General features: G+C 33.7%; 1 protein-coding gene across 2 annotated transcripts in view; it reads right to left on the reverse strand.

Annotated features, from left to right (window-relative positions):
- LOC145248360 (60 kDa neurofilament protein-like) overlaps nucleotides 1-14904 on the reverse strand; it is a 104586-nt gene that overhangs the window by 27534 nt on the left and 62148 nt on the right. For both annotated transcript variants that reach the window (XM_080110282.1, XM_080110281.1), the window contains exons 3-5: nucleotides 12218-12313; nucleotides 4153-4317; nucleotides 1236-1361 (exon numbers count right to left, since the gene is read on the reverse strand). In XM_080110282.1, coding sequence (XP_079966408.1) covers nucleotides 1236-1361; nucleotides 4153-4317; nucleotides 12218-12313 — 387 coding nt within the window. The remainder of the gene's footprint in view (nucleotides 1-1235; nucleotides 1362-4152; nucleotides 4318-12217; nucleotides 12314-14904) is intronic.

The following is a 14904-nucleotide window of genomic DNA, read 5'->3' on the forward strand; positions in this document are numbered from 1 at the left end:
TCGTCTGCTGGGAACTACAAATGCTAAATAAAATGATTTAACGTTCATATTATGTGGATCATTCGGATTTGTGGTATTCGCACAACGTTTCGGCCAATGTAATATCCGATCTTCTTCAGGTATATCTTGTTGAATACGGAAATCTTTCTGTCAAACTTGGAAGTCTGCGAGGATTTTCGAACGTAACCCTTTATTTGATTTACGAGGGTAGGATGCTCTCGTTCCGTCAACCATCACCAGGTAAAAGTCATAAGTAATTAGCAATCGTATTATTCGTACCACTCACACTAAGTATTGAACTTTCAACCTCCAGTGTCACTTACAACTGAATTTATCCCGTACTTTATCCGCTACACTACGGGTCATTGCGGACAATACTGGTTTGAATTTCGTACAGGTTTCCGAGTTCAACAGAAAGATTTCCAAGTTCGGCAAGATACACCTGAAGAAGATCGGAGGTTACATCGGCCAAAATTGTGAGCTGCATTTTATTAATAGTATAACTTTCATGTGATAAAACGGAAAGGAAAAACGAAGAACAGTAACGTAACAGAATTACGCACGTCTCGTAGGGTCATGATATTAAGACTAAGTTGCCTGGTGCTACCAGATTAGGTTGTCTGAAGATACCGGCTTCCTGACCTAAAATGCAGCAAACATTGTTCTCGTTTTTTTTTCTCATTTTCCCCATTACAAAACTCAATCATGTTTTGTAAAGTCAAAAACAGAACTAACAATTTTTCCCTACAAAACATCCAAACTAAGCAGCATTTGAAGATATAAAGAAATTGAAACACAAAAAAAATTCTTCCAAAATTACTGAATTCGGCAAAAATTAACTCGAAAAAAAGGGTTGATATGCCGTATAACAAAACAGCCAAACCAAATATCATGAATAAATATTTGAAAACGTAAAGAACTTAAAGTACAAAACCTATTACAAAAATTACTGGATTCGACATTAAATAACTCGGAGAAAGGGTTGATATGCCGTAAAACAAAATAACTAGACAACTAAACGGCCAGTTTGATATGTACATTGCACACGTAGAGAGATCTATTATAAGAACTTCGTAATTGACTATATTCTACTCATTAAGTATTCCATATTCAGACAAGACAATTGAAAAGGTAATACAAGAATTTGTCTCTGTCTTCCATTATTTGTTCCTGATTCAAATTTCTCATTTCTTTAAAATCAGTCTTTCACCTTTTCGTATTTTGTAGATTCTTACCTGCGCTTGAAGATCCATCATACGCGTATCCTTGTCAGTCATCTGCGATCGGAGACGTCTGTTTTCTTCATTGGCTTGCGCGCTTTCAGCGTTACCCTTTGTGGCACCAAGACGGATTTCATTAAGCTGCAAAAGAAAACATGAACAAGCGTCAAACAAAAGCAACAATTTAAAAATTATTCCGATTAAAATAAAATTAAAAAATACCCCCTCCTCCTTTATGGATCGGTTTTCTATATATGATTAGCGGATTAGCGAGGGGGGGGTGCATGGCTTTGCCCGATCATAAAATACATTTAAATATTATACTTTAATTAATCCAGATTTCGTATATATAATATTATACAGTCGTGATTTCAAGAGTAAAAACAAAAGTATTTGGGTACCATCAGCTAGAATCGAAACCGAAAGCAAAACTATGCCATTCAAAGCTGGTGACGTTACCACTATATCTGCATCTGAACTGATTAAAAATAAACTAAAATGAATGTACAAATGTATAAGGATTTTTTCAATTCTGAACCCTTTTTGACCCCTTAAAAACTATTTTAACCGGCTAAAGACCCACAGAAGAACGGCGTATATGGAGGCAGACAGACAGACAAATACAGAGTTTTATAAATTAGATTAGGAAATTATGTTAATCTCTGCCGTACGTGCCGAAGCTGTGGAAACATCAACAGCCAGTTTTGTTACAATGAGTGTCGGTCATAAACCGACGCACGACAACGGCTAGTTTTCAATACGTGTGTATTTAAGGGACTCGTTTTAAATGTATGAATAAGTAAAGGTTTAGTTTTCAATGTGTATATTTGATAACCCGTGTTACATAATTGCGTAATTAAGGAGTTCGTTTTCGATAATTGATTATGAACGATATTGATTTTCATTGTATGATTATTAAAGGAATCTATTTTTATGTATCATTATTTAGGGAGTCTGCTTTCAATATGTGTGCTTTTGTGGATAAATAACCAAGTGTTAACTATTCTGTAATTCCCCGAATGGATTGTTAAGTATGATGTACTATCAGCTAACAATATCCGGTTTAAATATAGCTGTCAAAACTCTCTATCCAAAACTCGACACACTGCTGTTAAAACTCTCTACTCCCAAATTCGACACACTGCTGTTAAAACTCTCTACTCCCAAATTCGACACACTGCTGTTAAAACTCTCTACTCCCAAATTCGACACACTGCTGTTAAAACTCTCTACTCCCAAATTCGACACACTGCTGTTAAAACTCTCTACTCCCAAATTCGACACACTGCTGTTAAAACTCTCTACTCCCAAATTCGACACACTGCTGTCAATGCTTGCTACATCGAAGCCCAAATAAAAATCTACTCGTCTCTAAAAAAATCAGGGCTTTTATTTTAATCAGAAGCATCTCGTTTGCATATCAGATGACAAGATGGCAAACATATAAAAAGAAGCAGCTTTATTCTTTTTCTCTGTCATCGGACACTACAGGCTGTACAAAATTAGGTTTGTATCAATTTTTAAGGTATTTAATCATAGTTTTCAGGGGGGGTCTGTTTTTCAATATATATTTTGAGGGCCGTTTTTAATACGTAACTTAGTATTTAGTGGGTGTTTTTTTTTTTAAATGTATGAGGTAGTTATTATTAGGACTGTGACGACGGAATATTCTTTTCATTTTTTTCACTCTCGGGTATATACCCGACACAGTAAGACATATTTAATCAACCGAGAACCAGATCAGTCTATATAAAAACATATGATATATTAACAAATAAAATGAAAAGAATATACTGTTGTCACAGCCGTAGTTATTACTTAGTTTACAATATATAAGTATTTATTTTATTTTATTATTATTAATTAATTAATATTTTCTTATTATTAATTAATAAATAACACTCATCTCAATAATGAATTCCAATTCAATAATATATATAAGTATTTAATCATTTCTGTTCTCATCTTGAGTGTGATTTTCACAACGTTTCGGTCGAAATTCCGCTCAAATTCCTGAGTTCGACAAGATATACCTGAAGAAGGTTGGAGGTTATTTCGACCGAAACGTTGTGAAAATAACACTCAAGATGAGAACAGTAGTCCGATGAATAATAATGTAAGTATTTAGTCAGTTACTTTTTTCGAAAACATTTATCGATGATTGTAAATGATATTTTCATAGCAAACTTGGACTACTTTCCTACTTCAGCTTTGGATCGTAGGGCAACACTAGTTGGCAGTGGAAACAGAACTGCCGTCATTTGACACGACAGACAAAAAAAAAAAAAAAAGAAAAAGAAAGAAAAAGATTGGATGTAGGTGTATTCTATTCTACAGGGGATAATGGTGGCGGCTTTTACCGACACAGATTGAAAACCTGGATGTGCCAAGTTCGAACCTAATTTGTTCCACAAACACACTTTCTTTAAAACCCGCCCCTGGCCTTGTATCGAACTTCATGGAGAGGGGGTTAAATATTCTACACGAGATGATGATTGATAGCGATCATTTGTGTTTGAATGGGACCTTCTATTTGCTTTTCTGTTGACCATATTTTTTTTCATGAGTTCGTAATTCAAATGACTAACTCGACTACATGTGCGGGTTTATTTGTAGTTCAAATCACTGATTCCAACGTGGTCCATAAAGACTACCGGTGGTTGGTATAAAATTTGCACATCGCCAGAAATTGTAAGTAAACGACTTTTTATTTGACTAAACATGAGAGTGTAAATTTTAGTATGAAATATAAGAATATTGAAAGATGAGAACATTAAAAGTACGCGTGTACTATGTTAAAATAAAAATTCAGTATTTAGTTGCATTGAAATCTTTTTAAAAAAAGTCGTCCATCGAGAAGAATTGCGAAAGTCGCCCATCGACCGAAAAAAAAAAGGTTAAGAAGAACTATTTAACGTTTAGATTACTTTACCTGAACTTGATATCTGGATTCCAAGTCAGCCGAGAGTAGATTGAGTTGATTGTCATACTCCTCTCTGATTTCCCTCATGCATTTAGAGAGTTCGTTGTTCCAGTATTCACGCATCTGGGGAACGTTATCCTCCTTCATGAGCATTGCCTTGTATTCTTTGATTTCCTGAAACGAACGAATACGAACAAAATGTAAAATTTTTGAACAATCAGAGCACAGAAAAAAAAAGATCATTTGAAGAGTGTCGGCCAAAATACAAAAAATTTTCAACCTTATCAGCCTTCATATATATATATATATATATATATATATATATATATATATATATATATATATATATATATATATATATATATACATATATATATATATATATATACATATATATATATATATATATATATATATATATATATATATATATATATATAGGAGACAATAAGAATGGAAAATGAATTCACAAATACTATATATAGGAAAATATAGAATGAATCATTTATTTAATAAAGGTATACATACATTTAGTTGGGGGATAAAGGGGGCTCTTTATATCAAGGCATTTCGAAGCCTAATGCTTCTCATCAGAAAAGTAGAGAAGATGCTAGGTAACATGATGGGGATGTAACGTCTAGTGTGGGATTCATCAGGAACGAAATAAAAATGAAATTATTGATGTTGTTTGGAGGATATTTTATAGAGTTAACCCCCTGCATAGACACTATACATCTTACATATGGATAAAATAGAACCACCACCGAACCCAATCTATGTCTTCCCCTTAAGTTTAAACACGTAAACTACCCACATTCTTTAAGACTATGATGGAAGCCCTATACTCCTTTTTACACTACACTTTATATAATACGCTCCTCCTTTATCTTAGAATTCAATATAATTCCCCCAAACATCATCAATAATTTTATTGATTTATTTCGTTCCTGATGAATCCCACGCTAGACGTCGCATCCCCATTATATTACCTAGCACCTTCTCTACTCTTCTGATGAGAAGCATTAGGTTTCGAAATACCTTGGTATAAAGAGTCTCCTTTATCCGCCAACTAAATGTATGTATACCCTTATTAAATAAATGAATCATTCTATATATACCAATATATAGTGTTTGTGACTTCATTTACTATGTTTATTCTCTTATATATATTGTATTATAAGCTCTACTGAAATTTTTTGAGCTTTGTATTATCTCGATAAGTCTCCTCTTATAAAATTGAATTAACTCTCTTCTCTTAACTCACCAAGTTTATATATATATATATATATATATATATATATATATATATATATATATATATATATATATATATATATATAAATGTTTAGAGGTACAGAATTTATATATGGTTTTAAATAAAATGGTAGGCGGAAGTTTCTCGAGAGCTCTTTCGGCTTGTAGAAATTCTGCAACCTGTGCGTGAGCTATACACCACGCATTGTATCCCAGATTCCTTTCGGTTCGTTGATTGTGTACGTGGGTTGGATTCTAATGCAGAGACGTCTTTCATGTGTTCATTTGATGTCTCTAGTCTTTTCACCAACATACCGTTGGATGAGACTATACGCATATGTGCCTACGCTTTATATGATGGTCACCTGACTGCTCCACGGTTTTCTAAAGAGATTCTTATTGAACTCATTTTAATGTGTACGAAAGCCGTGGAATTTAGTTTTTGTGATATTATGTACTGTCAGGTTGACGGGGTTTCAATGGGGAGTCCGTTGGCCCCAACTTTAGCGGATATTTTCGTCGGGTATTATGAATCCGTTATGTTTAATTCTACATCTAAACCCACTGCATATTTCAGATATGTTGACGACACTTTTGCTATTTTTCCTTCGCAAAGTGATGCGTCGACATTTTTTGATAGGTTGAATTCTTTACATGGGGCTCTCAAGTTCACTATGGAAAGTGAGAAGGACAATTCGCTTCCTTTCTTGGATGTTCTTGTCGAACGCTCAAGGGGGGGCTTTCTCACTACAATTTATAGAAAGCCGACATTTACTGGCCTATATGTGAACTGGTTGTCTTTTGTACCTAAATCACGTAAGGTCGGCTTAATTAATACTTTGGTACATAGAGCCCTCATGATTTGTTCGCCTAACAGATTGGATGTCGAACTCGATAAGATCAGGGAAATATTCATCAATAATGGTTATCCTGTTGACCTTATTGATGATTGTATTTTCAAAATGGTTGCGGATTTTAAATCCCCTAAAAAGTTTGGACCCTTGAAATGCCCGGTTTATTTGAAATTACCGTGGATAGGGGAGGGGAGTAATATAATTTCTAAACAGATTCGAAGAAGTATTTACGATTGCTTCAATTCGGTGACCTTGCGTGTGGTATATACTACGAGACCTGCTTTTCCGTCTTCCCGCAAGGATAGTTGGCCTTACATCCAAAATAGTAATATTGTATATCAGTTTAAATGCCAGTGCGATGCTGGTTATGTTGGGCGAACATCCTTGCACCTTTTGACTCGTATAAACCAGCATGTTCCATCGAAGATCAGACAAGGGAGGATGGGGTTCGGAGGTCTCCCTCCTTCTGTAGCCTTGGACTCTGCTATTGGCCAGCATTTGGTTGACAACCCGTGCTGTGCCGATAGATATAAAATAGATTGGTTTGAGGTGCTACATAGAGCGGACTCCAAAAACCATTTAAAGATTTTGGAGGCTGTCTCTATCGCGGTGGGTCACCCTTCTTTGTGCCGGCAAAAAGAAACATCTAACGCATTGTTTCTCTTTGGGGAACTTTGAATTTTTCTCCCGCTTTTTTTTTTTTTTTTTTTTTCTCCCTCGTTGTGCCAACATTTTTAATCGTTTTTTAAACGCAAATAAATTTAATTAATGCCCCCGTACGTTGGCACATTAAATAAGTTCCCCTATAGAACTCTTTATTTTCGCCACAATATTATTTAGATTGCTATCGATTTGCTCCTGAAGAGATGATAGCCGAAAGAGCTCTCGAGAAACTTCCGCCTACCATTTTATTTAAAACCATATATATATATATATATATATATATATATATATATATATATATATATATATATATATATATATATATATATAGTTTATATATATGTGTGTGTATATATATAATATATTATATATATAGTATATATATGTAGTTTATATATATATGTGTGTGTATATATATATAATATATAATATATATATATATATATATATATATATATATATATATATATATATAGGAGATAATATTTAATGAAACATGTTAAAAAAACACTTTGAAAGAGTTAAAAGCATATTTAATCTGAAAAGGAAACCCTTAATGAGTGGATAGTCCTTAATCCGCGGAGTTTCGAAGAAATACATTCCTTCTCATCAGAGGGTAGGAATTAGCAAAATGCGGGATCGGATTTTGCATACAAAAGTATTTGATGAAACTGCAAGTAAGTCAAAGATCTTACTTGATAACAAAAAGTGAAGCAGAGGGAATATGGTGAAGAAAAAGGTGATTTCCCGTGAATTGATAGTCTGGAGTTATTTTATTTTATATAAATATATATATATGAGGTAAACGAAATATATATAAATATAAATATATATAATATGAAGTAAACGAAATATATATAAATATAAATATATATAAATATATATATATGAGGTAAACGAAATTATAACCTAATCATTAATATGTGGTTCAAGAATTCAACATTAACAATGAATTTCTGAGACAATATTAATTTCATTGATATCTCATTATGAGAACAGAGAATTCACATCAGGTTAAAGATTAGAGGATAACATCATGGTGAATGTGAGGACAACCAGAAGTTATGCATCAAATCCACGGATAGAGATAGATACAGTAGGGTAATTACAGGCTGCATAGAAATCTTTGTAAAGAAAGCAGAAAAAACGAAGATATATATATATATATATATATATATATATATATATATATATATATATATATATGTGTGTGTGTGTGTGTGTGTGTGTGTGTGTGTGTGTGTGTGTGTGTGTGTGTGTGTGTATTCGTTTTATTTATTTCTGCAGTCAAACAACGTCGCGGCTTACAAGAGCGATAAATGCTAACAAACTGGAACTCTAAGACTCGAGTTTTTCCCTTATTCGAAGTGTCTAACTGATGAGCATAAATGAGAGCGAAACTCGAGTTTTGGACTTGCTATCATGGCTCTTGTGAGCTACAACGTCGCTTGACTGTGCATATATATATATATATATATATATATATATATATATATATATATATATATATATATAATAAACGAACCTTTAAAAAATCTTTTCATTATTAAAGCAAATAGAAATATTTATAAAACAAGTATATCAAACATTGGAGTAAAACAAGTAAAATGAAAATAATTTATTCCGCAGTCATTAAAAAAGGGATACAATATATATTCATAGATTTTAATCAATGTGTGAGGATAAAGACAACTGTAATCGATAATAAGAGAAATAAATCATGGAAATCTTAATCGATGCATTGAAGATGTCTTATACTTAAAGCACTAATTGAAGATAAAAGTTGAGAATAGACTACTTATTCTTCGACAATATAAACGGCAAACGGTGTGTAAATGTGTGTGTTTGTATGTCTACCAAAATCTTTCAACAGAAGCATCGGACCGTGACAAAATTGGTATCGTTTATAAGCTGGATGTCTCGGACGACAAATATCGAAAAATTAACCCAAACACAAATTTTTTTTACCGTCAACTGGGTCGTTTTTTTTGTTTTTTTTTACAAGGAATGGTCATTTTTTTTCATCGACGTTTTTGCAAGCCATTCAAACAGCGCGTCAATAACGTCGAATAAAACACGTTTATTCGACCCCCCGCGGTGGACGTATCGATAAGACAGTTTACCTTTTTTACCTGCTTTTCCTCCTGTGCGTTACTGGTTCGAGCCTACCTACTACTTCTAATATTTTGTTTTTGCTCAACCAACACCCTTACACACACCTCCACAGACTTGGGTAACGCTGGCCACCCAGGCTAGTAAAATTATAAATTTATAAATCTTGATATATGAATGATGAGAATGATATTAAAGATAAGTTGTGATACAATTTTAAAATTTAATATATATGTGTGTATGTGTGTGTGTGTGTGTGTGTGTGTGTGTGTGTGTGTGCAGTCAGGGTTTAATCGGCTTATATATAAAGTGTGTGTGTGTGTGTGTGTGTGTGTGTGTGCAGTCAGGGTTTAACCGGCTTATATATAAAGTCACCGTTGTGTTTTCCGTGAGAGAAGCGGTCTTTAAATGTTAAAATAAAATACGTAAAATAATTTAAAAATAATATACGGTTGTAAGCCCAATTACAACGCAATATTATGAAAATGAATATTTATTTGTTTATTTTTATTATATTGTGTTGTAATGTAGCTTATAAACCTATTTTATACGTATTATATATATATGTGTGTGTGTGTGTGTGTGTGTGTGTGTTGTGTGTGTGTGTGTATGTATAATTGTTGTACAGATTGATTTCCTAAATGTAAATCCAATGAAACCCGCGTGATTATTAAAGAGTGTTCAATGGAAGACAGAGTAGGTATATAGTCTGTTTATTATACAAACATTGTTGGTTACATATGTGCATCCATGTTTCAGTGGAGTGCCTATTCAAAGAGACCACTTCATCAGGCCAAAGAAGGAAAATTGTTGAAACGAGAATCACAGTTCAATTTGTTTTGTATAAAAAGAAACATTCGAGTGTGGATTATACTTTGAAAGAAAAAGGGGTTTATAGTTTATTAATGTGTACGATGGTATAATATTACTTCAGATTAAAGCAAACGCGGAAACAACCGTCTAGTTTAAAATGAAACCGATACTCCCCCCTCCACTGTGATAGCCTAACCAGGTCGAATCGTACTTCTCTCCTCTTCCCCCTCTCACTTCTACTCCCTTTATTCACCATACCTCTTCTCAAAACCTCTATAGTTCACATTCATAAACTATACCCCCCCCCATTTTCTTTCAAAATATAATCTGCACCCGGATATTTTTTATATATACAAAACGGATTAAAATGTGATTTATGTTTCCATTAGTTTCCTTCTTTGGTCTGACGAGATGGGTGTCTTTAAATATCGGCTCCACAGAAACATGTATGCACATATGTAACCAATGTTTGTATAATAAACAGATAATATACATATATATATTGAGATAGTAGGTAAGAATGAAAAATACATAGAACATGTGGACAAAAATTTAAAAGAAATAATATTGAACTTCTTTTCCTTTTAACGTATGCATATATGCATGCATACATGCGCGCTTACAAACACTCAGTCACACACACACACACACACACACACACACACACACACACACACACACATATATATATAATCATTAGAAATGAAAACGTTTGTCACTTGGAAAATTATACTTATATAAAATCAGCGGTTTCCTTTTTATTAAATGAAGTGGTCTAATTATTCGTTTAGACAAAAAAAAATAGAGTAATGAACTAGAGGCACAGGCATCGCCTTCTGTAAAATGACGAATATAAAGTCTCTCTTCTCATCTTTGCCATATCAAGTTACAAGACATTTATGCATCGTCAGGATTTAACGAACAAAAATTTAGTGTAATTTAATCTCGTTTTTGTTGGTCGGCATATAAACCGAATTTTAATACCAAATTACACGCTCTAAAAATAAATGTTTTTTTGTCATAGTTGAAAAGGCTTAAATTATTCTAGGAAACGCAGTTGCTTATTTACTTCCTGTTGAAGAAAATGTGGACGAAAGCTGGGGGTGAGATAGCCTGTACTCTCGAAGTTGCAATCTAGCTTTCCAATAATAATTCCTGAATGGATCTGTCGATATTCTCTGGCGATCAGCAATATCCAAACCCCGACACCCGAGACAACAGAAGAAGACATGATGTCGATGTTCATTCATCGCTAGCGAAGATGACTGTGATCATTCAATTGTTCTGTGGGTTTGAAGATGGCTTGTTCAACCGAATCGAGCTCTGAAGTATTTCCCCCATGTTAAACATCTGTTGGATAATTATGTATCAGAGATGTTGATTGCTCTGTATTTTCTAATGCCACGTTTTCTCTTTCATTCTTCATTTTGTGTGGATTCAGCAATTGTAGCCCCTTTGTGAGTTGCGGCACGTCAGGAATTGGGTTAGTTTTCCGCATGAGTTAGAATACAAACCGAATTGTTTGAGGGAGACATTCAGATTGTCCTAGAACAGTTTCCGCTGTCCTCCTGCAGGTCTTTTTCCTTTGGACAGTTTAATGTAAAGGAGCTGTTTTGGGAACCTTGAATAATGCGACATATATGACCCGCCCAAAGAACCTGGCATTGCTGTAACATGGTGTGTACTGACGGAAGGTTTGACTGGGATAAAAAAAACTTCTGTGTCTGGTATCTTATCTGGCTACTTGATTTTCAACAAATTAAGGAGGCAGGTCATATGGAAATGATTCAGTTTCTTGGCATGTCTGGCAGAAGAGGACATAAAATGGCCACGTCCACCCCTGGTCTGTTGTAGTAAGTGCACAGGCGAACCTGGATGATGATGATGACACTACAAAAGTATTGGATATTGCGCGGGAACAACGATGTACTCAAAATAACAGGTCAACTGGCATGGAAGCTGCAGTTAGCAAATACGACTCTAGGGCATGAGTATATATGTCTGTTATGTGCGCGCATAAACGACCAGCTCATTAAAATATTAAAAAAAAAAAACAGATTCAGATCCAAATCAATTTCTAAAAAAATGGCAATCAATAAAAAATACAATTCATCCTGTTTTCATCATAAATTGATGAGAACAAGATGAAGATGATGAGAAACAGACAAGGAAAGAAAGATGAGGCGACATAATTCCAACTTTCTATCGACTCCTTCAAGGTCCCGCATTTAAGAGGCTCTTCCATTAGATAATTCTGTTACCAGAAAGCTTATCATTTCCACCAACACCAATCGCTGATGTCAACTAAAAGTCAATGGGATTTCTCCACAATTAATACCTAAATGTGATTGTTGCTTGATTTGGAAGGATATACTTACGGCGTCAGTGACAGATCTCAAGAAATTGAGCTCCTCTTCCAGGGCCTGGGAACGTGTGCTTTCGGCCAGGCGTTGACAGGTCTCTTCTTGCAAGTCCTACGAGAAATCAAAATAAAAAGAAATTAGAATTGATTCAAGGTTGATTCCAAACTTCCATTATATTATTTTAAATTGCTTTATATTATTATTTTTTTATATTTAGGTCAGGTACATATCAATAATAATATTTTTTGCATGTTATCTCTCCCCTTTTTGGTTTTCCTACATAAAATAAATTTCACAGTGTATAAGGATTATTTGATAATCGTAACAAAGAGGGGAAATATAACACATGAGAAATATTTATCATTGATATGTATCCGATATAAATATCAAAAAAGAATAACATAAAGAAATATAAACTAATATAGTAGAATTTTGGAATCAAGTCTCCTCTTGCTGTTATTTCAGATCATTTAAAACTATAGCAGCAAGTTTTAGTCTCCCTTCCATCAAGGCCAGATGAATTGGGGGAAATATAAGATATTTTGTAATTCATATGCAAAACTAGGAAAACAAATTACTATGATTGAAACATTTTATAACCATGAAATGGGGTATATAAATTTTACAAAGTAATTGACAAAATATTAGAAAAAAAAATGGACGCTCCCCTTAATGCGCAACATAAAGGGCAAAGTTTACGCTTATTATTACATAAATTAAGTTAAAAGCTGTTTAAAAAAACTTAGTTTGTAAAAATCTAATGATTGGTTGCGTATTCTAAAAAGTTTTTTAAAGTGTTAAAAATAGGCTCTGGGTGATGGATGATCTCTTAAAAGCAAAAGATTAAAATGATAGCTGAATTTTCAGTTGAATGATGATAAATATTAGGAATAGATTAAAAATAATCAAAAGAATTAACATTTGGTTTCCTGTATATGACCTAAAACTATATCCGATGATGAGGCCCCAGCTTGCGGGCCTTGGGGGGAGTGTGGAGCCACCCTTTAATTGCCATTGCTCCCAGGTCAACTCTGACCCGGAGTGGTAGTACCTGTTAGGGTCCCAACTATGGGTTAAATAGAATCCGACTTAAAAAAACAAATATACTCTATTAAAAAATCGTTCTTCAAAATCACTAGATTCGGCATTAAATAACATGAAAAAGGTTGATATGCCGTAAAACAAAAACAACCAACTAATAACATTTGATAGTTTTTGGGGATGGTTTATTATTAATGTTTATTTAGATTAGATTTTACGATGACCATGATGCACCACCCAGAAAATCAATTTTGTAACGTAAATTATGACAAATACAGTAATTTTATGCATACAATCCAGTCTCCAATCGTGTTTTTTCTGATAATCTTAAATCCAAGTGGCAATAGCTCCCTCTCCAAGAGACATCCTTCTTAACTTTACAACTAACCCTAAGTCCGATGGCAATATCTACCTCCCCATAAAACCCACACAAACCTCAGTAAGGCTAGCAACAGCCCTCTCTCAAGAAAGAAAACACGATTTGAGACGGGAATGATTCTATAAAATTACTTCAAATACGATCACAACCATGGTTTTATTATCACTGCTGAGTTATTAACGATTAGTGATTTATTGTCAGTTTATTGATGATGAATAATATGTAAGGATTGAAAAAAATGAATGGGAGGAATAAGATTTGATGACTTTGAGGACAAATGTTTATATAAGATTTAAAGATGACTATGATGTAACCCTCCCTCGCAGAAGCTACTTTGTGACAGAAACTATGTTCATGAAAATTCCATTTGATGTTAGGAACACGGAGAGATAAAGGAAAGTCATTTGCACTTGTGGTAGAACGACGAGCTCTTACTGCGAAAGTTTTACAATCGAGAACCGGATAGTGAAAATAACAGGTAATAAAAAATATTAGCATGGAGTTTTCTGTAGGAAAAGGTCCGTAGAGAACAGAAGGGGCCATTCTCCACTAGATTGTGAAGTCAATTTTTAACTATGCAGGTAACCTCCTTAGATTTGGCAGAGTTAAGTTAAAGACAATAACATGAAAAAAAAAAATGTTATCAAAACTTTTTTTTTAATGTTTCCGCCTTCTTTCGCCCTAGTTTCGAGCTTCCTGCTTATTTGCAAAGATTGAGTAGATTTGCCAACCAACACTAAGAATAACCCCATCTACCCAAGATTGAACTAAATAAGCATCATAATATCTCAGATTATCTCATCTACAATTATGGATATTATCCGGAAGTCTAAAACCGACATTAGTTTTGGAACAATTCATCTGAATCGGAATCTGAATCGGAATGGGAAAAATTGGGGCTTTTTGCAGTATCAGAATCGGTATCGGACTCAGGGAAATTTGTGGCTATTTTTCGACGTCAAACGATTCCTTTAAGTGTCGGTTCTTATTTGATTTTGTTTAAAACAAATTTTCACAATGCTGCTAATAATAATAATGAAATGATAAAATATTTATTGATTTTAAACTAATAGTAAAATTAAAATCTATAAACTATCTTCACCAAATACATTTTTACGATTAAGAAAATATCTGCACATTTTACGCATGGTTTTATGGTAATCGCGACCCCCCCCCAAAAAAAATCGATTCTGTAGTTAAATATTCAGAGATTTATAAAAATCGGAATCGAATCGGTAATTGTATCGGAATCGAGAATTTAGCACGGAATCGGTAATTGTAT

This window comes from Euprymna scolopes, chromosome 26 (genome assembly GCF_053919585.1).
Source record: "Euprymna scolopes isolate OS-2025 chromosome 26, ASM5391958v1, whole genome shotgun sequence".
In the NCBI taxonomy this organism is placed as follows: domain Eukaryota; kingdom Metazoa; phylum Mollusca; class Cephalopoda; order Sepiida; family Sepiolidae; genus Euprymna; species Euprymna scolopes.